The sequence below is a fragment of the Mesocricetus auratus genome, unplaced genomic scaffold (genome assembly GCF_017639785.1).
Source record: "Mesocricetus auratus isolate SY011 unplaced genomic scaffold, BCM_Maur_2.0 Super-Scaffold_100014, whole genome shotgun sequence".
NCBI classification, from domain to species: Eukaryota; Metazoa; Chordata; class Mammalia; order Rodentia; family Cricetidae; genus Mesocricetus; species Mesocricetus auratus.
The window spans coordinates 19,645,294-19,667,475 of NW_024429197.1; the positions used below are offsets into that span (position 1 = coordinate 19,645,294).

At 39.8% G+C, this 22,182-nt stretch overlaps 1 protein-coding gene across 27 annotated transcripts in view; it reads left to right on the plus strand.

Moving 5' to 3' along the window:
- Positions 1 to 22,182, plus strand: part of Macf1 (microtubule actin crosslinking factor 1) — a 332,217-nt gene that overhangs the window by 288,877 nt on the left and 21,158 nt on the right. For 21 of the 27 annotated variants that reach the window (XM_040756696.1, XM_040756695.1, XM_040756703.1 and 18 more), the window contains 26 exons: positions 241 to 482; positions 1,201 to 1,407; positions 4,203 to 4,322; positions 4,883 to 4,990; positions 5,854 to 6,072; positions 7,267 to 7,470; positions 8,133 to 8,141; positions 9,023 to 9,254; positions 9,818 to 10,044; positions 11,285 to 11,407; positions 11,500 to 11,601; positions 11,984 to 12,085; positions 12,168 to 12,341; positions 12,428 to 12,583; positions 12,718 to 12,915; positions 13,367 to 13,495; positions 14,025 to 14,198; positions 15,648 to 15,803; positions 15,910 to 16,116; positions 16,247 to 16,366; positions 17,264 to 17,433; positions 17,940 to 18,099; positions 18,751 to 18,945; positions 19,246 to 19,374; positions 20,515 to 20,658; positions 21,068 to 21,256. In XM_040756696.1, the coding sequence (XP_040612630.1) occupies positions 241 to 482; positions 1,201 to 1,407; positions 4,203 to 4,322; positions 4,883 to 4,990; positions 5,854 to 6,072; positions 7,267 to 7,470; positions 8,133 to 8,141; positions 9,023 to 9,254; positions 9,818 to 10,044; positions 11,285 to 11,407; positions 11,500 to 11,601; positions 11,984 to 12,085; positions 12,168 to 12,341; positions 12,428 to 12,583; positions 12,718 to 12,915; positions 13,367 to 13,495; positions 14,025 to 14,198; positions 15,648 to 15,803; positions 15,910 to 16,116; positions 16,247 to 16,366; positions 17,264 to 17,433; positions 17,940 to 18,099; positions 18,751 to 18,945; positions 19,246 to 19,374; positions 20,515 to 20,658; positions 21,068 to 21,256 (4,196 nt within the window). The remainder of the gene's footprint in view (positions 1 to 240; positions 483 to 1,200; positions 1,408 to 4,202; positions 4,323 to 4,882; positions 4,991 to 5,853; positions 6,073 to 7,266; positions 7,471 to 8,132; positions 8,142 to 9,022; positions 9,255 to 9,817; positions 10,045 to 11,284; positions 11,408 to 11,499; positions 11,602 to 11,983; positions 12,086 to 12,167; positions 12,342 to 12,427; positions 12,584 to 12,717; positions 12,916 to 13,366; positions 13,496 to 14,024; positions 14,199 to 15,647; positions 15,804 to 15,909; positions 16,117 to 16,246; positions 16,367 to 17,263; positions 17,434 to 17,939; positions 18,100 to 18,750; positions 18,946 to 19,245; positions 19,375 to 20,514; positions 20,659 to 21,067; positions 21,257 to 22,182) is intronic. The other 6 variants (XM_040756698.1, XM_040756702.1, XM_040756708.1 and 3 more) reach the window with 1 other exon arrangement.

Consider the following 22,182-nt stretch of genomic DNA (forward strand, 5'->3'; position numbering starts at 1 on the left):
CAGTACATTGAATACCAGTGTTGTCTGTAAAGTTCTGGAAATGCCTGCAGTTGGATTTAGAGCTTAATCTTCAAAGCAATTTATGCAGTTGAGGGTTGATTTCAAGTTAATCCTCAGTTTGGGATAGTAGGATATTAAGTCAGCACCATAGCAAGAGAGTTTATGAAATCTAAGCTCTAGTTTAAAGACAAGATTAAAGAGAGCTCCTTTGTGTGAGCAAGGCTGTGCTGTTCTTCCCAGGTGAGGAGGTATTACTTATCCAGGAGAAGCTGGACGGAATAAAGACCCGTTATGCAGACATCACAGTCACTAGCTCCAAGGCTCTCAGAACTTTAGAACAAGCCCGGCAGCTGGCCACCAAGTTCCATTCTACATATGAAGAACTAACTGGGTGGCTCAGGGAGGTGGAGGAGGAGCTGGCAGCCAGTGGAGGACAGTCTCCCATAGGGGAGCAAATACCCCAGTTTCAGCAAAGACAGAAGGTAAGCCATAATTTTACACTGTAACAAGAAAAGAGGTTTCATCTTTATCTGAATCGTGTTTCCTTACCTTTACCTTAAATCTAAGCCAAATGTACTTATGCTCTCTCTCTTGTTTACTCATGACAAAAGATTTAACAAAAAGACACGTATAAGACTGAGGAAAAAAGAAATCAATTTCCAAGTTCCTGGGAAGTTTGATTGCTGTGTTATGTCATATAATTTACCTACACTGTTCATTCTCTAGGTGGAGACTAGAAGAAAGCAAGTAAAAAGGAGGCAATGGAGATGGATGAGGGCACTGGAAGGGGAAAGAATAAGAATAAAACAAGTAAAAGAATTAAATGGGGGAGGTGCTTCATGGTTACTTCTGATTTTGTTGCAGAATCAAATGCAGTTCTTGATGCACAGAAATTCTGCGCAGCTATTTTATTTAGGTTAAATGCCCATCCATAGTTGGAGTACTAAGAGATAGAAGGAAAGGAACACTGTTTTACCCACAGACAGTGGCTCAAGTCTTGCAGACAGTTTTCAGTAAGCATTAGCTAAGTCTAAAGTCAGGTTCAAGATGATTGAAAAGGGTGAGACACATTAAAAAAAGAGCTGAAGGAAGGAGGTCAGTGTCCTGCTGGGATGTGTGGTAGAGACAGCGCTTTCCACTGCTCCACTGCTGATGTGCTTAATTTAGCAAGGTGTGGCCTGAAAACTTTTCCCTCCTTAGGAACTGAAGAAGGAGGTCATGGAGCACAGGCTTGTGTTGGACACAGTGAATGAGGTGAGCCATGCTCTCCTTGAGCTGGTGCCCTGGAGAGCCAGAGAAGGGCTGGATAAACTTGTATCTGATGCCAACGAGCAGTACAAATTGGTCAGTGACACTATTGGACAAAGGGTGGATGAAATCGATGCTGCTATTCAGAGATCACAACAGGTAATGTTTATAATACTGTGCATTAGTGCTTTAGGCTGTGGGTTATGTGTGGGATACAGTTTTTGCTATAACCTATATAAGTATAGGCTCAGGAAGAACCATGAGATTGAAATAATACAACAAACATACTTCAGTACTGGAAAATACTTGGAAGATGTTTGATCCAGATTTGAACCAAAATACTCAACCTCTTTGAATAGAAAAAAACTTGCGAAGAATCCCATATGAATCTTTTTGTTTTTAAAGTTTTGTTGTTGTTGTTGTTTTACTTTTATGTGTATGGATGCTTTTGTCTTCATGTCTGTGCACCATAGTTTTGCCTGATGCCCAAAGAAACCTGAAGAGGGCTTGAGATCAGATGATTCGAGCTACATATGCAGGTCCTCTAGAAGAGGAAGTGATCATAACTTCTTTATCATCTTCCTAGCCCTGCCTCCTCACCTCCCTCTTTTTTTATTTTTTTTTTTTTCTTTTGAGGTAGAATCATATTATGTAGCTCCAGTTTGGCCTTAAATTTATAGAAACTTTCCTGCCTCTGCCTCCTGGAAGCTGGGATTAAAGGTACGTGGCACAACTGTTTTGGCATTTGATGGAAAAGGGAAAGATACCAAGAACTATAATTACTTTCAAATATGCAATCCAAAATAGCACAGTCACCCAAAATAGAATCCTTTAGTAAATAAACACAGGTGTCCTGTTTCTTTTTCTTCTGCTTTCTGACAGGGAGAGGAGATAATTACTTTTCTCCATAGCTAGATATGTACTTTTTTCCCCTCTCTTTTTTTAAAACAGACTCTCCCTATGTAACCCAGACTGGCCTGGAACTCAAGCTCCTCCTGTCTCATCTGAGACGTCGCTGTCACACCAGCTGGTCGTGCACCTATTAATATAATATGCCATAGAAAAACACACACGCACGCATGCAGGCAGGCACGCGAATGAATGGATGACTCCTTGGGTTCACAATGATAAATGTTTTCTGAACCATGAAGAGTTTTTTATGATTCCAGCTATATCCCTATTTGTCTTTAGAATTATCTCTAATCATTGAAGCGTTTTGTTTGCTCTTTTTGTTTGTTTGTTTGTTTGTTTGTTTTGAGACAGGGTTTCTCTGTATTGATTTGGAGCCTGTCCTGGCACTTGCTCTTTAGACCAGGATGCCTCAAACTCACAGAGATTCACCTGCCTCTGCCTCCTGAGTGTTGGGATTAAAGGCGTGTATTTTCAGTTACAATGTATTGTTCTTGAGAAATTGAGTTCTCACACACACTCTGCATACATTTTGAGACAGTGTAATGTGGCTTAGTCTGTCCTCCAACTCACTGTCCCTGTGCTCCTGAATCCTGTGCCTCTACCTCCCATGTGCTAGAATATAGGCCTTCTCCACCATGTCCAGCTCATTACTTTTCTGCTTAAATATAGGTTTAGCAACCCTAATCCAAAAATTTTTATGTATTCCAAAACCCAGAGGATGCTCAACCAGTAATGTTGCCTATATAAATATTCTAAAATTGTCTGGGTAGCAGAGAGGCAGGAGGATCTCTGAGTTTGAGGCCAGTCTAGTCTACAGAGTAAGTTCCAGGACAACCAGACCTACACAGAGAAACCCTGTCTTGAAAAACCAAAAATAAATAAATTCTAATGTTCAAAATACTTTTGTTCCTGTGTGGCACCTAAGCATTTCTGATAAAGGGTGCTAAAGTAAACAGGTTAGCAAAGTGGAAGAAAAATTTATAAAGATTAGAGAACTGTAATGATCAACAGTTATACAAAGAATGTTCTTAGGTTTTGTGATTGAGTTTGGGATTATTCTATGTCCCATCCTTTATCTGATCAAGTTCTTTCTCAGTTTCTACTCAGCTGTCTACTGCCATTTTAAATTTATATTTAAATACCTATATCCAGGCATGATGAAAATACACCAGTAACCTCTGAGGGTCACATCACAAAACCTTATCTCTAAATAAATAACAACAAATGTAACTAAAGTTACTACTGTTTAGTGTTGGAACTGTAGAGGGTTAACACAAAGTACCACTTCATTAAAGTTCCCTGGTTAGAAGCATACTTTGGCAGATTCCAACTGCTATTTCTAACGAAGGAATAACCATCTAGTAAGTTGTTTGTTTTGTTGTTGGTGGTGGTTTTTGTTTGTTTGTTTGTTTGTTTTGTTTTTTTGGTTTTACGAGACAGGGTTTCTCTGTATTGTTTTGGAGGCTGTTGGTCCAGCCCGGCCTCGAACTCACAGAGATCCACCTGCCTCTGCCTCCCGAGTGCTGGGATTAAAGGCGTGGGCCACCATCACCCGGCCATCTAGTAAGTTTTATAACTTCTCTTGAAGAAGTTGAGTTCTGATTTTCCTACATTTTTGTTGCTGTGATTTTTTTTTCTTTTTTGAGATTTTTATTATTGTTGTGAGAAAAGGTATGCCTGTGTAGTTAAGGCTGGCCTCAAACTTTCGATCCTCCTTTCTTGGCCTCGTAAATAATAAGATTATATGCATGCACTACTGTACTCATCTTGAAGAATCTTGCGTTGTCATACCTGTTCCCCACCCATGGTGCTTGAGATTGAGCGCATCGCCTCATGCATGTTCAGCAAGTACTCTTCCATTAGCTACAAAGCTCTCTACAGCTTGGTTTGTGATTTTTATGAAATTGCTTTCAGTTTTTAATTTACTTTGTGAGGTACAACTGTATTTCTAGAACTCCAGGCCTTTCTGGTGTTGGTTAATTTACAGCTGTAAGATGGAGCCTTAGCTGTATATAACCCTTCCTTTTACCTGACTCTATTAGTACGAGCAAGCTGCTGACGCAGAACTAGCTTGGGTTGCTGAAACAAAGCGGAAGCTGATGGCACTCGGTCCAGTCCATCTAGAACAAGACCAGACCACTGCTCAGCTGCAGGTACAAAAGGTGAGTACAGAAGAGCCTAAGTGCACACCCTGTCCTGACTGACTGGGAAGAGAGTGGAGGGAATGGCTTAATGGAATGATGAGAGAAGTTAATCTATAGACACTATATTTGGATGAGGAAAATATATTTCGTTTGTTTTGTAGAAAACGATTAGTAGACCTTTGAATCTCCTGGGAGCTTTAGGAAGGAAATGTTTTTGAGAACAACTAAAAATAAGAATTGAAAACATTGGGGGCTGGAGAGATGGCTCAGAGGTTAAGAGCACTGACTGCTCTTCCAGAGGTCCTAAGTTCAATTCCCAGCAGCCACATGATAGCTCACAACAATCTAATGAGATCTGATGCCCTCTTCTGGCCTGCAGGGACACATGCAGACAGAACACTGTATACTAAATTAATAAATCTTTAAAAAGAAAAATCAATGATAGATAAAAGCTAACCTTTAAGAATATGTCTATGTATTTTAAAGCAAAGAATTTCATTTGTGTCTGACATTTCATCAGCACAGGCACAGGGCAGGGTCCTTTCGCTTCTTGACTTAGTGCAGTTTACTTTTCAAAGGCTTTCTCCATTGACATCATTCGACACAAAGATTCAATGGATGAATTGTTCAGTCACCGTGGTGAGATCTTCAGCACATGTGGAGAGGAGCAGAAAGCTGTATTGCAGGTGAATTATGGTTATTATTGCTGCTGCTATTCTTCATCATAGTGATTTGGAAGTAAAACAATAAAATAATCTTTTAAAAGTGTTGTTGTTTTTTTCCTACTAGACTTTCTGATTACTGACAGTTAGGGCAGGGCATGGGGCACACACCCATAATCCCTCCAGATGAGAGAGTGAGGCAAAAGCCTCTCAAATTCTAGGCCATCTAAGTTATACTTGTTCTTATATTAAGTGTACAATACAAGATCTGTGTAACCACTGTTTCTCAGGGAGAAAAGTTGACTTGAGCTATTCCTAAGCACCTAAAGAGTAAGGTGTGGGTTTGGAGGCTTTTCTCTAAAGCAACACTTGGCATCATCAGTTTCCACTGTCTTATTGGGATAACATTGTCACATTGTTGTGTGTCTCTTCTAGGCTTTTGTTTTGTTGTTATTTTTGTTTGTTTGTTTGGGGAATGGAGCCCTGGCTGGCCTGGAACTCACAGAGATGGTCTGCCTCTGCCTTGTGTGCCACAGCACCCAGCCCTAGATTAGTTTTTATTTTGTTTTTCTTGTGCTTTTTTTTTACTACCTTTTTAACTACACTCATACTTTTCAAATTCCATAAATAGTGTATATGTATGATAGTTAAATTTGAGTTAAATATAAAGAAGAAATTAAAAATCATTTATTCATTAGTCCATCTTAATTTAGTGTGTTTCCTTACGTGGCCTGTGTAGCGTGTGCGTGTGTGTGTGTGTGTGTGTGTGTGTGTGTGTGTGCGCGCACACACACACACACACATGCAATTTTGTGGGAAGTTTTTATGCATGCCTGCATTTTGTTAAAGGAAAGAAATTTCTAATAATATTTTTTTTTGGCTCATAGGAGAAAACTGAGTACCTAATACAGCAATATGAAGCTGTTAGCCTGCTCAACTCAGAGCGCTACGCCCGCCTAGAGCGGGCACAGGTCCTAGTGAACCAGTTTTGGGAAACATACGAAGAGCTTAGTCCCTGGGCCGAAGAAACTCTGGCATTAATAGCACAGCTGCCCCCTCCGGCTGTTGATCATGAGCAACTCAGACAGCAGCAGGAAGAGATGAGGGTAAGGGCCCTGTCACTTCTCCCTCAGTGAAAATGGGCTGTGTAACTCACTGAAAACATTTGTTATAGCCTACAGGGTAAATTTTATGTTACAAAGTTAATTCCTAATCAGAATTTCTTTTTATATTGAAAATGCATGTTAAATTTACTTAATTGTTTAATATTAATTGATTTAAGAATAAGATTGTAGATGTGTCAAGAATCTGTCAAGCCAGGCATGGTAGTGCATGCCTGCAGTCCCAGTACTCTGGATGAGCTAGAGGACAACCTGGGTTATAGAGAAAATTCTAGTTCAGGCTGGGTTATACCAAAAGAAGTTCAAAAGTTAAATTCTTCAAAAAGTTAAAAGAGAAGAAATTTAGAGCAGCTTTTGTATATAGGGATAAAGAAAGAGCTAACTAGGGCTGGGATTAATTTAGTGGTAGAGCACTTGTCATATGCCTGAGGCCCCAAGTTTGATCTCCAGTGTATGAGAATAGTGAAAGAACCAGCTTTAAAAAACAAAAACAAAGAAGTTTACAATATTTCCTAGATGATTCGGGTATTAAGGTGTAACTAGGTGGCTTTTACTTGACTAGAATGAGAGCTATGAAGGAATTAATCAGTTATTTGCCTCATATATTTAAGATGAAAGAAATTTATAGATGTATCAGCCAAAACTATTACCATGAATAATGCTTTACTTAAATGTTTATTTCTGGTTTACAATTTCTCCTTAGTGCTATCCCCATGTTTAAGTAGAGAGTTAAAGTCAGAGTGGCTGAGTTACCAAGTGTTTACTTTTCTTAAGTTACCCTGCTTGCTGACTCATCCTGAAGTGTAGACAGCTAAGCTATGTAATATATATTAATGTGACACCAAGACATACTTAGTAGCAGGGTGGGATGTGAGACAGGATATGTCCAGGAAGACTTTCATAGTGATTGGACATGTGATCTGGTTTGTGTAATGAAGAGAATTATATAACATTGGAGCCCAAGACTCCCCATAAATGGCGAGGCTAGGACTTTCTGGTTAACAATTCAGTTTGTTCCTCTCAAAAATATTATTACCTCTGCTCAAAGTATCTAAATAAACTGATATAAACATGCTCATTATTTTTAGTTTGTTTGTTATGACCTAGGAAACCTCATGTTTTTGTTGCTAATTGTTTGTTCTTTTCACTTACTATGTTTAATTCTATTTCTTCCCATAGCAACTAAGGGAATCCATTGCTGAACACAAGCCTCATATTGATAAGATACTAAAGATAGGTCCACAGCTAAAGGAGCTAAACCCTGAGGAAGGGAAAATAGTGGAAGAGAAATACCAGAAAGCAGAAAACATGTATGCCCAGATAAAAGATGCGGTGCGCCAACGGGCCCTGGCTCTGGATGAGGCTGTGTCCCAGTCTGCTCAGGTATGTGTGTTTGTGTTAGAACTCCAAGTGCCCTCTAGTGTAAGTCATGCCTCTATGCAGGAGAACCCAGACACCGTGTTAGTAATACCTTAACTGTAGAGTAGAAAATTGTCTCCTTGCACTTCTGCTCTCAGGGGCATTGGTGCACTGACCCTGTATGAAAGGTGAAGTGCATCTTGGCTGGTATGTGTAATTGTTTATTGATGGTTTCACTGAAAACTTCATGCTACAGTGATTCTTTAGAAGCAATGATTTGAGGATAAATTAATCTTACAGATCCAAAATCAGTGATTACCTCAGCAAAAGTCAGGCTACTAATGGTGAAATTTAGAAAATAGCACATTAACTTAAAGTATGCTTGCATAGGGAGAAGAGCACTAAAGAGAAGGGAAAACCACCAGCAGTAGAGTTTCAAGCATGTAACTACACACTTTTCAACTAATATATTACTGTCAGTGGTACTTTTGTCATGTCTGGGTATTTTATTCCTTGTTGAGTCAATATTCTTGGTTAATACTTGTACTTACTCACGTTTCTCCCCCCACCTCCTGTCCCATCTCACTCACATTGTGGAATGTGTTACTTTGTGTTGTTGCTGCCTGCTCCCGTCTTCCCCACATCGTCACATTTCATTGTTGTGTTGACTGCGCCCACCATTACAGATCACAGAGGTAAGGTACCCACTCACTCCCATGGGAATCAGTGTTCTTATAGAGCTGAGAATTGAGGACATTGCCTATAAGAAAACTTCCCTTACATTTTGTGGAGGTTTAATGTGACCATTCTGTTTGGGATGGAATATAGTTGTAAGGGAGTAGTGAGAAATGATTTAAGAAATGTTTCTTTTAAGGCACTTAACATTGATGAGCCTTACTCAAATGAATAAATCCAGAGTTGGTCTTAGATGGGGTTTTTAGATGAAAACTCTTTCTGTGCTATTCTCTTTCCAACTTATATATCAAATTATAAATTCAGAATTGTATGCTTTTCGTCATTTTATTCAAAGTATCAGAAAAGTGAGAAGGTTAGGTTTGGCCTTCCTTGTTACTTTTCATCATGCCAACATTTTCCTTTCTCCTGTTCCACATTGTGGGTTGTTAAACTGCATACCATAGTACTTCAGACTCCAGGCCACTCAGCATGTTAAGTTCCCATCCATTTACATAGCGGTGGAGGGCATCTGACTTGTTGGTCTGGTCTGTTGCATGTAGCTGTCATTTGAGATGCTGAGTACTGACTCTCATCTGTTCATAGTCTTGTCTCTATCTCATCATATTAGTTGAAGTTCGAGAAGTATTGTGACAACACTAACCATTTTAGTGTATTTTTGGTATATTACTTAGTATTTTTTGACTCACAAAATACTGTCTTTTCTACACTCTAATGGGCCAGCACTAATGTTCAAAACAGTTTTTTAGACAAACCCAACACTTAACAGCCATTGGGCCTTACTGAACACAGGCAATCATAAGCAATAGGTCTATAGTGTGACCTTATGTCCCTCAATATGATAAAGTATTGCTATGGTGGCTAATAGTGCAATTTTGTTTAGTTTCACGATAAAATTGAACCCATGTTGGAGACTCTGGAGAATCTTTCCTCTCGCCTGCGAATGCCACCCCTGATCCCTGCTGAAGTAGACAAGATTAGAGAGTGCATCAGTGACAATAAAAATGCTACCATGGAGCTAGAAAAACTGCAGCCATCCTTTGAGGCCCTGAAGCGCCGTGGAGAAGAACTCATTGGGAGGTCTCAGGGAGCAGACAAGGATCTGGCTGCAAAAGGTACTTGGTGGATCTGATTATTATTTAAGAAAGACTTTAGAAGGAATTCCAGGCTGTGGCTGCCTCTAGTCCTACCCAGAGTCACTTCTCATTAAGTAATGAATATTCCAAAAAGTTGTGTAGAATTCATTTAGAATTCAGAACACATTTTCCTATTGAAACAAGGTTACAATTGGGAGCTAGATTCCCAGGCCAGAAAACAAATGCTCCTTTAACCCCTAATGTGAATATCATAGTATCAATAGTGGGTAGAACATAACTACCTTTTGTAACACTTTCCGTGGGAAATTCACAGAAAATTCAATAAGAACACTAGAAGGAGGCATTCCCATTCCAGCCCTTTGTAAGTTAAGGACTTTTATCTTACCAGATATTTTGTGTGATTGCTTCTGTGGTCCCTTTATGAGGAAGATCAACAAGCAGAAAAAACTAGTATAGAAATGATAGAAGGAAAGCTATGATGAACTATAATATAAGTAATGTCAGAATTAGATTGAGTTTCAATGAGAAATTTAGATTTCAAATTTAGAAAGGTTGTGTTCATGTCTCTTTTACCACTTCAGAAATCCAGGACAAGCTGGATCAAATGGTATTCTTCTGGGAGGACATCAAAGCACGGTCTGAAGAGCGAGAAATGAAATTCCTTGATGTCCTTGAACTAGCAGAGAAGTTCTGGTATGACATGGCAGCTCTCCTGACCACCATCAAAGACACCCAGGATATTGTTCATGACTTGGAAAGCCCTGGAATTGACCCATCTATCATCAAGCAACAGGTTGAAGCTGCTGAGGTAACAAAAATACAAAACATCGTCTTGGATGTGTGTCCTTTAACAAAATACTATATCCAAGTTGATTGGGGTATGTGTGCATGTGTGTGGTGGTGGTGATTTTTTTACTTTGTTTTGTTTTCATGTTTTCTTGCAATACTGAGGATGGAACCTGGGTTTCATATATACTAAACAGGTGCAGTGCCTCTGAGCTAAGCTCCAGACCCTGAGTATGTTGTGGTAGCTGCTTATCCACATACAATGTTTTGAAAGCTTTGTTTTGTTTTGTTTGTTTGTTTGTTTGGTTGGTTGGTTGGTTGGTTGGTTGGTTGGTTGGTTGGGTTTTTGTGGGGGGGAGTTTTGAGGCAGTGTTTCTCTGTGACTTTGGAGGTTTGTTTTGGTTTTCAAGTGAAATTTTTCTCTACTTTCATGGAGGAGATAAACAGTAGAAAATAAAAAGTTCTGAATTCGTCATCCAGGGATAGCAAGTTATTACACATCTTTTTCTAGTCTTTCTGGACACTCTCATTTTAACTAGATGGACTTCACATGAGAGCCATTTGGCATAAGCAATGCCTGTCCCATCATACTTCAGATACTTTTCACATGGAAACTCTCCTCCTTTATCCTTCTCTTGGTATGTGAGCTGTGTTTTAGGCTCTAACAAAGAACTGGCTGGTTAAGCTTATATAGCTCAGCTGTGACCTGGTCTGTCAGTGCTGACCTTTGTGATTGCTGTGTTGTTTCATATATTTTTCTTGGAGTCAGGAAGGGCTAGTTAATTATCAAAGCTCCTTATACCCTTCAAATTTATGCTTTGTTTGTTTGTTTGTTTTTGTTTGTTTTGTTTTCTCAAGACAGGGCTGCTCTGTAGCTTTGGAAGCTTTCCCGAAACTCGCTCAGTAGACCAGGCTGGCCTTGAACTCACAAAGATCTGCCTCCCAAGTGCTGGGGTTAAAGGCGTGTGTCACCACCACCTAGTATTCTTTGCTATTTTTGTCATCACTGCATGCTCATATTTTATGACATGTACATAATGCATTCAGTTTACTTATTTTTTAGTATGTATATACATTGACCACTTGTGAGCATGCAGCTATACTCCCTGGACAAACAGTACCTTAAGAGTAAAAATCATTTTGTGATTTTTGAGATTCTGCTTTGTATTTGCCCTTGATTGGGGGACAATGTTGCATTTGTGAATTTTGAGAAGTTACATTCTGCTTTCCGTTTTGATTCATTTTCTGCTCTTTTTATATAGACGATTAAGGAGGAGACAGATGGTCTGCATGAGGAGTTGGAGTTCATTAGAATCCTTGGAACAGATTTGATTTTTGCCTGTGGAGAAACTGAGAAGCCTGAAGTGAAGAAGAGCATTGATGAGGTGTGGAGAGTGGGTGAGGGATTCAGATGAAACATAGTGAAGTTAGACCACAGGTAGTACTAGGAGAATTTGATTCAATATTTTCCCCGTAGATGAATAATGCTTGGGAGAACTTAAATAAAACTTGGAAAGAAAGGCTAGAAAAACTTGAGGATGCCATGCAAGCAGCTGTGCAGTATCAGGACACTCTCCAGGTAAGAAGCTGGGGGATGCCCACAAAGGAAATACAAGTTCTGCTTTCTCTTGTCATTTTCTAAATCTGGTACAGAGTGGCTCACCCTTAGTACTGCAGTGTTGAAAACTAAGACATTGTTGCTTCTACATTTCTGGCCTAAGTTTCCCACATCTGTTGAGGAAAATGTTGACATAACACATATCCAAGTTTCCATTACTACTGCCATTTTTATTGTCATTGCCTGCTTGTCATATTCGTACCCATTCAGCTATTCATTGAAGCTGGCCAGATTGTGTAAGTCACTGCTTGCTAAAGGTCCTAAACCCACATAATCATAAAGCCCAACATTGGGAAGAAAATGGCCCTTCTCTTATAACCTCTTGTTTGTGTTTTCATTTCAGGCTATGTTTGACTGGCTAGATAACACTGTGATCAAACTCTGCACCATGCCCCCAGTGGGCACTGACCTCAACACGGTCAAAGATCAGTTAAATGAAATGAAGGTTTGTATCTAGAAATGGCTTTGAAAAGAGTTGCTTCTTTGAAGACTTGGTTTAATGTTAACTTTAAGTACATCTTTTATAGGAGTTTAAAGTAGAAGTTTACCAACAGCAAATTGAGATGGAAAAACTCAATCACCAGGGTGAATTGATGTTAAAGAAAGCTACTGATGAAACAGACAGAGACATTATACGAGAACCACTGACAGAACTCAGACACCTCTGGGAGAATCTGGATGAGAAAATTGCCCATCGACAGGTAAGGCTAGTGGTACCATAGGTCAGTGAACTGCCCTCTACATTCTCTGATTTCCTAACAAATGTTCCTTGTCTTGTCCTGAGCAGCATAAGCTAGAAGGTGCTCTCTTGGCCCTTGGCCAGTTCCAGCATGCCTTAGAGGAACTAATGAGTTGGCTAACTCACACTGAAGAGTTGCTTGATGCTCAGAGACCAATAAGTGGAGACCCAAAAGTCATTGAAGTTGAGCTTGCAAAACACCATGTAAGTATTTTCATTTCTACCTAGCTTTGTCAGTTTGAGACCAGTTACTACCAGAAGCTTAATGTCATGTGAACCTTGAGCCAGGTTTAATTGACATCAATAAAGATAAATTATGTCATTCAACATTTTTTTAGGTTCTAAAAAATGATGTTTTGGCTCATCAAGCCACAGTGGAAACAGTCAACAAAGCTGGAAATGAACTTCTTGAATCTAGTGCTGGTGATGATGCCAGCAGCCTACGGAGCCGCCTGGAAACCATGAACCAGTGCTGGGAATCTGTGCTGCAAAAGACAGAAGAGAGGGAGCAACAGCTTCAGTCAACTCTGCAGCAGGTATGTGTGTTATCCAGTCCAGGTGGAAGAGCATTAGGAGGAGGCCCAAGTGAGAGAAGGGAAACCTATTGGGGTATAGAACCCCTTATGTATGAAAAGAGCAGCTTTTGATTGGTGGGTCCCTTGGGATTTGTTTGCAGTTCAGTGTATTTACTATTTACAACTTATTTTAAGATTCAGGTTTTTCCTATCATCAAGTCAGGCTTCTCTCTTCAGCAATCCCTTAGTTTATTCATCAGATTGTATTAGGCACCAATACTGTGCTATAGTAAGGTCTGAAGGATTTTGCTGATTTTAGCCTTAAGCAAACAGATTGTGCCAATCCAGAAACAAAATAACTACTGTGCCTGGGAGCAGTTTCAGATTCCTCCCAGTAAGCTCAGGATCATTCCAAGTTTGCTCTTACAGCTTCTTGCTTACTGATACTGTTGATATGTCTTTTTCTCAAAAGGCCCAAGGTTTCCACAGTGAAATTGAAGATTTCCTCTTGGAACTCAATAGAATGGAGAGCCAGCTTTCTGCTTCTAAGCCTACAGGAGGACTCCCTGAGACTGCTAGAGAACAGCTTGACTCGCACATGGTACAGCAGTTCTTCACATTGCACATAAGCTTCTTATATCATAGCCTCTCTGGGAGACATTAGTGCAGCTCGCTTATCTACAGACTTTAGTACCTGACACAGGCAGCAGTAGTGAAGAAAAGAGTTAGCTAGAAAGGCATCGGTGAGCTGGCAAGCTGAGTCAGGTAAACTGAGTGAGAACATCACCAGTATGTTTGTATTCAGTAAGGGCTTAAGAGAATTCTAGGCGATGTTGACAGTATTTTAACAGAGACTATGAGAACAAAAGGCAACATAATTTCTAAGGAAATCCTAATAAAAGGCAGAAATAAATTATTGAAGACTATTTTTGAGGTCTTTGATCCTTAAATAATTTTATTTTCTTGGTGAGTTGATTGTTTCCATATTAAGGAAGAATTGTGGATTTTATTTAATGATAGCTCACTACAAGGCCTTTGGGGACTTTCTCAGACTGGATAGTGAAATGTATGTATATGGGGTCTTCTAGGAAGTAGATATTGTTAATATCTTTTTCTGCCTTCTCTTGTAGGAACTGCATTCCCAGCTGAGAGCCAAAGAAGAGACTTATAATCAGCTGCTTGACAAGGGCAGGCTTATGCTCCTCAGCCGCGGTGATTCTGGGTCTGGTTCAAAAACTGAACAGAGTGTATCTCTTTTAGAACAGAAGTGGCATGTGGTCAGCAGTAAGATGGAGGAAAAAAAGGTACCACTTCAGAAACACTATTTACTTGGCAGTATGTTTGGTGACCATAAGACATTACCATCTTCGTTTCATGTTTTTTTTAAGACAGGTTTAATGCTACATCAGAGAACTTATCCTCATAATGGACTCCATATTAACCTATCTTTGATTTCTATTTTCCATGGCACTGATGGTGTTAGTTCCTGCTGATCCTTCATTTTATAGTTGTTCCTTTTCTCCACATACAACTTAAGACATCACTGACCTGTTACTGTTAGTACTGGACTTCATATCTGATACTAATTGCCAGTTTGTGTTCTTACTTGAAAACAAAGTTTTATTGAAGTTTATAACATGGGATTGAGAAGATGGGGACAGGGCAATGTAAAAAGTGACCAGCAACTTTCTGCAAGGAATTTTACTGAAACTCAGGAGAAAGTTCAATTATGACCTCTTTCTACTAATCCTCAGAAATTGAGTTTTCTTCTTTGTAAGAGCAGGAGAAGGGATCAAGACTGTTTTCAAAAAAGTTTTTTTATTTCGTTGGTTTTTTTGTTTTGTTTGTTTGTTTGTTTGTTTTTTGGTTTTTGAAACAGAGTTTATCTGTGTAGCCCTGGTTATGAAGTAACCTGAAAGGATGAAGAAAGAAAAATGTAATTTAATCAACTACAATTAGTAGCAGTTTTAGTTTTTAGTGTACTTTTTGAATGTATTTATTTTTAATGTGTTCTGGATATAATCATCTTTTAAAAATCATTTACTTTGCCTGACTAGTAGATGGCCACTGTGTCCACTAAGAAGCTGGGGCTAGAAATCCTGAGAATGGAGCTCAGGGACCCTGGACTGGGATGTACTAAGGGAGAATAGCACTTACCCTGAATGAGCCATTATTTTCTGCTATTCTGATTTAAATGAGAGTGGTTTAGAAAGTTATATTCAGGTGTGTTCCTGGAATGCTGTGACATCCACACACATTTCAGGCTCAGATACTTCATGCTGTATTTTCTAATAATGTAGATTTAAATAATGAACATTGTAGCTGCAGTGTCTTTGCAGTCTTGCACTTCTCATTTACTTTCTCCATACCATAGAACATACATTAAATGGCTGTTTTTACCTGAAACAGAATTTAAGTTCTATGGCTAATATCACTTCTAGAGCATGCTCACTTACACTTCCTGAGTAGTTTACTCTGTTATTAATGTTCCAAGAAGTAGAGAGTGGTCAAGAAAACTTAACCACTAATTGTACCTTTCCTTTTTTATTCAGCTCTTGTCCAGGTTTTTTAGCTTCAGACACTTAACATTTAGACTTCTCGTCTTTTGTATTTGAGGCACATTTAGTGGTTCATTAAGTGGGTCTTCTTGTCTAGGATCATTTAATCTAGTATACATCTTATATTTTTGTTGTCAAAGGTATAATTTCTGAACTTGGTACTTTTTTTTTCTGTGTGTTTTATTTAAACTTTAGTCAAAACTTGAAGAGGCCCTCAGCCTGGCAACAGAATTCCAGAATTCCCTGCAAGAATTTATTAACTGGCTTACGCTAGCAGAGCAGAGTTTAAATATCGCCTCACCTCCCAGTCTGATTTTGAACACTGTTCTTTCCCAGATAGAAGAGCATAAGGTAACTGTGCCTTAAGATGTTATCACCTTCCCTTTAAAAGGATTTGTTCAAAGGAGTGCTCCTTTGCCTTATTTTTATGACTAAAAAGAGCAATATTTTCCCACAGGTTTTTGCTAATGAAGTAAACGCTCATCGAGACCAGATCATCGAGCTGGATCAAACAGGGAACCAGTTGAAGTTCCTTAGTCAGAAGCAGGATGTTGTCTTGATCAAGAATCTGTTAGTTAGTGTCCAGTCTCGGTGGGAGAAGGTTGTCCAGAGATCTATTGAAAGGGGGAGGTCACTGGATGATGCCCGGAAGCGGGCAAAACAAGTAAGTTATTAAAGAAGGTGCTAACTTTGAGAACAGCCTTGAGTCCTGAACCTCTGCAATGATGGTCATGGATGAGTTGTACAGTTCGCACATTCTTTTTAATTACAATATATATCTTACTTAATTTTAGTTCTATGAAGCTTGGAAAAAACTAATAGACTGGCTAGAAGATGCAGAGAGTCATCTGGACTCAGAACTGGAGATTTCCAATGACCCAGACAAAATCAAACTTCAGCTTTCTAAACATAAGGTAAAGTGGTTCATTGCTGTGAGGTCCTAAAACTTGGAATTCACCAAAAGTTTTTGCTTGCTAGAAACAGAAATCAAAGCCTGTTAAAAACAGTTGGTACATATTAAAGATATCAACAAGGGGCTGGAATGTGAATCATTTGGTCAGAGTTCCAGTCCCTGCATTTGATTCCTCAGTACCTCATTAACTGGCCATGGTGGTACCTGTGTGTAATCCCAAGAAGCAGAAAGATCAGAAGTTGAAGACCAACCTTAGAATATGTGAGGCTTTGTCTCAAAAAAAAAAAAAAGTCAAAATGAAAGCCAAACATAGTGACAAATACCTGTAATCCTAGCGTTTTGCAAGCTAAGGCAAGAGGGTTAAAGAATAGCCTGGGCTACATAGAAGAATTCCAGGCCAGCTTGAGCCACATGGGGGAAAAAATGATGAAATAAGCCTTCCTTTTTATTTGCAGTGCTGGTAGTTGAATTTAAGCTTCACATAAGCTGGACTAGTGCTCTTGGTGCTATATACCAACCCCAGAAGTCAATGACAGTCATATTCTTATGTAGTTATTTAAACAGACTGGTAAATAACCCAAAGTATGGGGTTTTAGAAATTGCCATGTGATATTGTATATGGTATAAACGAAAGCTGCAAATTTCTTTTAAGGATAAGTTATTTTAATTTTAGTTTAGTTGTTTTGTTTGTTTGAAGTTGTGTGTGTGTATGTTGTTGTTGTTTAATGTTATATTTACTTTATAAACCTGGATACTGAAAAAAGAAGTTGATTACCAATCAAAATATACCCTACCCTGTTAGGGGATTGGTAACTAAAGCCAGGATCTCATCCTATTACCTGATTTGTAATAAGTGTGTATGTGTTATTTATTTGTTTTTCTTTCTTTCTGAAAACAGGAATTTCAGAAAACTCTTGGTGGCAAACAGCCTGTGTATGATACCACAATCAGAACTGGTAGAGCACTTAAAGAAAAGACTTTGCTTGCTGATGATACTCAGAAACTTGACAACTTGCTAGGAGAAGTCAGAGACAAATGGGATACTGTTTGTGGCAAGTCTGTGGAGCGGTGAGCATGACTGTATCCCCCATAAGGGTAGACCCATACAGATATGGCATGCCCAAGTATTTTAAGAGATTGTCACTAAATTAAAATAGGAATAAGGGGGTTGTGTAGATAGCTGGTCACTAAGAGCACCTGTTGCTCTTACAGAGGACCTAGCTTTGGTTCCCGGCATCCATATGTGGCTCATGTTCATGATCAGTTCTGGGTGATTGATATCTCTAACGCCAGTTCTAGGGGAGCCAACTCCCTCCTTTGACCTTTGCAGGCACCAGGCACACATAGGTGCACATACATACCTACAAGCAAACCGCTCATAAATCTTGTCTAGACATGGTTTGATTTAAAATGTCTGGTTATTTCTCTTGTAGTCATTTCTAACTGTTGTAACAGAGAAGTTACAGAGTTTAAGCAGTCTTCATTTTCAACAGTCAGAATTGTGATCATTGATTTTTTTGTTTGTTTGCTTGTTTTAATTATTAAAATCCCTGAGTTTTGTATGCCTTTCTCAGGCAGCACAAGTTGGAAGAAGCCTTACTGTTTTCAGGCCAGTTCATGGATGCTTTGCAGGCCTTAGTTGACTGGTTGTACAAGGTGGAGCCACAGTTGGCTGAGGACCAACCTGTACATGGAGACCTTGACCTCGTCATGAACCTCATGGACGCCCATAAGGTGAGAAGCAGGAATTGGCATCTTGGGAGACAAAGCAACAGAGTCTTCTCTTCTGTGCCTTCTGCTCTGTGTTCACCAAGTGGAGAAGAACGAATGCCTGATGTGGAGGAGCAGCTCTTTATCTTCTGTATTTAAACAAACTTAGGACCACCTGTGGCGATACATACCTTTAGTCTCTGTAGTTCAAGGCTAGCCTGGTCTATATAGCAAGTTCCAGGACAGCCAGTGATGCATAGAGACACACTGTCTCAAAAAAGAAAAAAAAAAAACTTGCTTGGATTCTGCATCAGTCACAATAAATTTACCAAAATTGGTTTGACTCCGATTTGGCAGCATGTGAAGAGGTTCTCCCTGTTTGTCACTTGGTTGAGTCACAATGAAATTTAAATTCAGAGGGAGACTGTTAAGAAATCCATTTTCACTAACACCTAAAATGGAAATGGGAGATTGTTTTCTAACCACTTTGTATAGTAACAAGCCTACCACCATGTATCCCATCAATTCTTATGTCCTATACCTGTTGTATTGAGCTGCATAGTGTTCTCTGTTTTAATACAAAAACATGCATATTGCAGATAAAACATTCATACACAAAATAAATCTTTAAATTTTTTTTTTAAAAAAGCTAGTTCTCATTTCTTCTTTAACCAGGTTTTCCAAAAAGAACTGGGGAAGCGAACCGGCACTGTTCAGGTCCTGAAGCGGTCAGGCAGAGAGCTGATTGAGAGCAGTAGAGATGACACAACGTGGGTAAAGGGTCAGCTCCAGGAACTGAGCACGCGCTGGGATACTGTGTGCAAACTCTCTGTTTCCAAGCAAAGCCGACTTGAGCAGGCCTTAAAACAGGTAAGATAAATTTGCAGGGGGACCTGAGCATATGGATCTTAGTTTCTTTACCAGGACCGTGAAGTCCTACAGTCTTGGAATGAAAATAAAGTTGATATTCTGAATATTCTACAGAACTTTGACCAGTCATTGACCTAATTTTCAAAGGTTTACAAATTAAGGTGACCTTTATGACATTGGACAAGGACATCAAATGCCTCTAGTAGAGTGTAGTCCTGGATGCTTCTTCAGCATATTCTGTAGTGTCTGGTTTCTCAGCTGCAGCGGGAGGCCACATCTTCTTGTGCTTGGTTACTTCAGGCAGAAGAGTTTCGGGACACAGTCCATATGCTGTTGGAGTGGCTTTCTGAAGCAGAGCAAACACTTCGCTTTCGAGGGGCCCTTCCAGATGACACAGAATCCCTACAGTCTCTCATTGACACTCACAAGGTAATCTAACCTCAAGGTTTGGTGATCTGTGCTACTCAACCATGGTGAGAATTGCCCCACCACTAAAGAAAAGCAGGACTTGCTTGTAAATATCAGACCTCCTATGAAAAGAAGAAAGACCTGAGTGGGCTATTTGTGTACTCAGTAGAAACCAGAGGCTTTGTGGTGACTATCATCAGTAAAACCACATCTTGTTCTAAAGGAAAGTGCAGAACTTTTTCTGATTTTTGTTTATTGGTTGGCTAGATTTTGAGATGGGGTCTTATGTACCAGGCTACCCTTGAACTCCCAAATACTCTACCTCAGCCCCCCAAGTGCTAGGATTACAGGTGTGTATTATCATAGCCAACTCTGTCTTACTTCTCTCCTGCACATGCCTTTTTTTGACCTAGCTTATGATACTCGCTTTTTGGCCCTTCTCTAATGTCCTAAAACCATTTAGCATGCTGCAGAATAAAACATGGTATCTTCAGCCTCAGCCAGCTCTAATGAAGAAGGAAATGTTTCATGTTATCTAGATATTATAATCTTAGTTTTGTTGTTGCATTCTATTGTGGTAGGAAATTTTAAAATATTTTTAGTGTTTTATGGCTGTCATCATTTTTCCAAAAGAAATATAATTTAAATACAGAAATAAAAGGGCTGGAGCAATGGCTCTGAAGTTAGGAGCACTTTCTGCTTTTTCAGAGATTTGATTGCTAGCCCCACATAGTGGCTCACAGTGTCTGTAACTCCATTCCAGGAGATCTGGCCTCTTCCAGTATCAGACACACACATGGTGCACACATATTCATACATACAGGCAAAATGTTTATATACATAAAATAAATGTTTTAATGAAATGGAAATGAATACAAATAAAAGAGTGAGAAACTGAAATTAGAAACTGCAGCAGAGGGAATACAGGCATACCAATGTCCCTATTCTCCATTGTCATCTCTAACAGAGTGTCAGTCTTACCTTCCTCCATCTTTTACAACTGGATACACCATGATAGCAACATCTAAATATAAGCCAGCTTTTCAAGGTCTGTGCTAACACATAGGAAGACAACAATGAAATGTTACTCCTTTCAATATAGACGAATGGTACTAATAGGTAGATTTGTCAAGTTTTTGGTTTTGGCTCTTGTTTATGTAGGAGTTCATGAAGAAAGTAGAAGAAAAACGGGCAGATGTGAACACAGCAGTGGCAATGGGAGAAGTCATCCTGGCTGTCTGCCATCCCGATTGCATCACGACCATCAAACACTGGATCACCATCATCCGAGCTCGCTTTGAGGAGGTGAGTCACCACACGCCCAGCAAGCTGGGATCACAGTGAGTGAACTCTCTGAGATCATCAGATAAAGACTCTTTCATTCACTATAAGCAATTGCATTTCAGTAAAGAGTTTGACGTGGTAGCTGGTGCAGCGAGGTATTCATGAGTAGCTTCTGTGAACACCTTGTGTTTTGCTTCCTTCCTGAGGAGTTTATGTTTAATGGAATGTACTAGATTTGCTTTGGGCAGAAATGATTCCTTATTCTAACTCTCATTTGAGCTGTCTCAGCTGAAGTCAGAGAGGACTCTCTTGGCTCCTTAAGTTGGTCCCTCCTCTGAGTAAAGGTGTATGATCAGCTAGGAAGGGGCTCTTAAACAAACAAAAAGATAAGCTTTCTGAAAACGATCGTGGTTTCTTTCTCTCTCCACAGGTCCTGACATGGGCAAAGCAGCACCAGCAGCGCCTGGAAACAGCTCTTTCAGAACTGGTGGCTAATGCCGAGCTCCTGGAAGAACTTCTGGCCTGGATCCAGTGGGCTGAGACTACCCTAATCCAGCGGGATCAGGAGCCTATCCCTCAGAATATAGACCGAGTTAAAGCTCTTATCACTGAGCATCAGGTACCCTGCTTTTTCTGTGTCCTCTGTATGTCATGGACCACATTCCCATCCTCACTGCATATATTACTACAGCTTACAACAGCTGTTTGTCAGTTTTCATGAGTTAGGAGTCTAGGCATGGATTAGCATCTTAGGGTTTCATCGGGTAAAAATCACAATTTCCTCAGTACTACGGTGTTATGCTTTGGGACGCTACTCTAGCTGATAGCTTTGCAATTCTCATGTGGAGTGCAGGATCCTCTTCCATGTTCATTTATCTTATTAACAGAATTCAGTTCCTTGCATGTAGGATTGAAGACTCCATTTTCCTGCTGGCTCCAGCTCCTGGAAGCCACTAAGGTCATAGAGCACTCACTGTGTTTTCAAAGCCACTAGCAGACCCAGTGTGAGCACAACCTTTAATCCCAGCACTCAGGAGGCAGGGGGCAGATATCTGTGAGCTTGAGGCCAGCTTGGTCTACAGAGTGAGTTCCAGGACAGCTAGGGTCACACAAACAAACCCTGTCTAGAAAAACCAAAACAAACAAACAAAAAGAGATGAAGTGTACCCCACGGAGTAGTCACTCACAGTTTCACAGGCATTACATAGGGCAGTTCACCAGTAGAAATCTTGGAACTCAGCTTAGGTTTGCTGGAGCTACAAGCTTATTGGCCTGACAGCATTTTATCACAGAAAGGAAAAGTAAATAATATTCTAGCCCATCTCCTATCACTCTGCCTCCCATACTAAAGGAAGAATGAGTCCTCTCAAGCATAGATCTGATCATGAATCTTCCCTGTATCAAAATCCTTCACTTGCCTCCTGTTGCTTTCACAATGAAATTCTAATTCCTTAGCTGGACATGGGCCTTTCTGGATCTCCTGCCCATCCCAGGCCCACTTCTTGCTAATCTTTTGATAGTAGCGTCTCATCAGCAAATGAAATG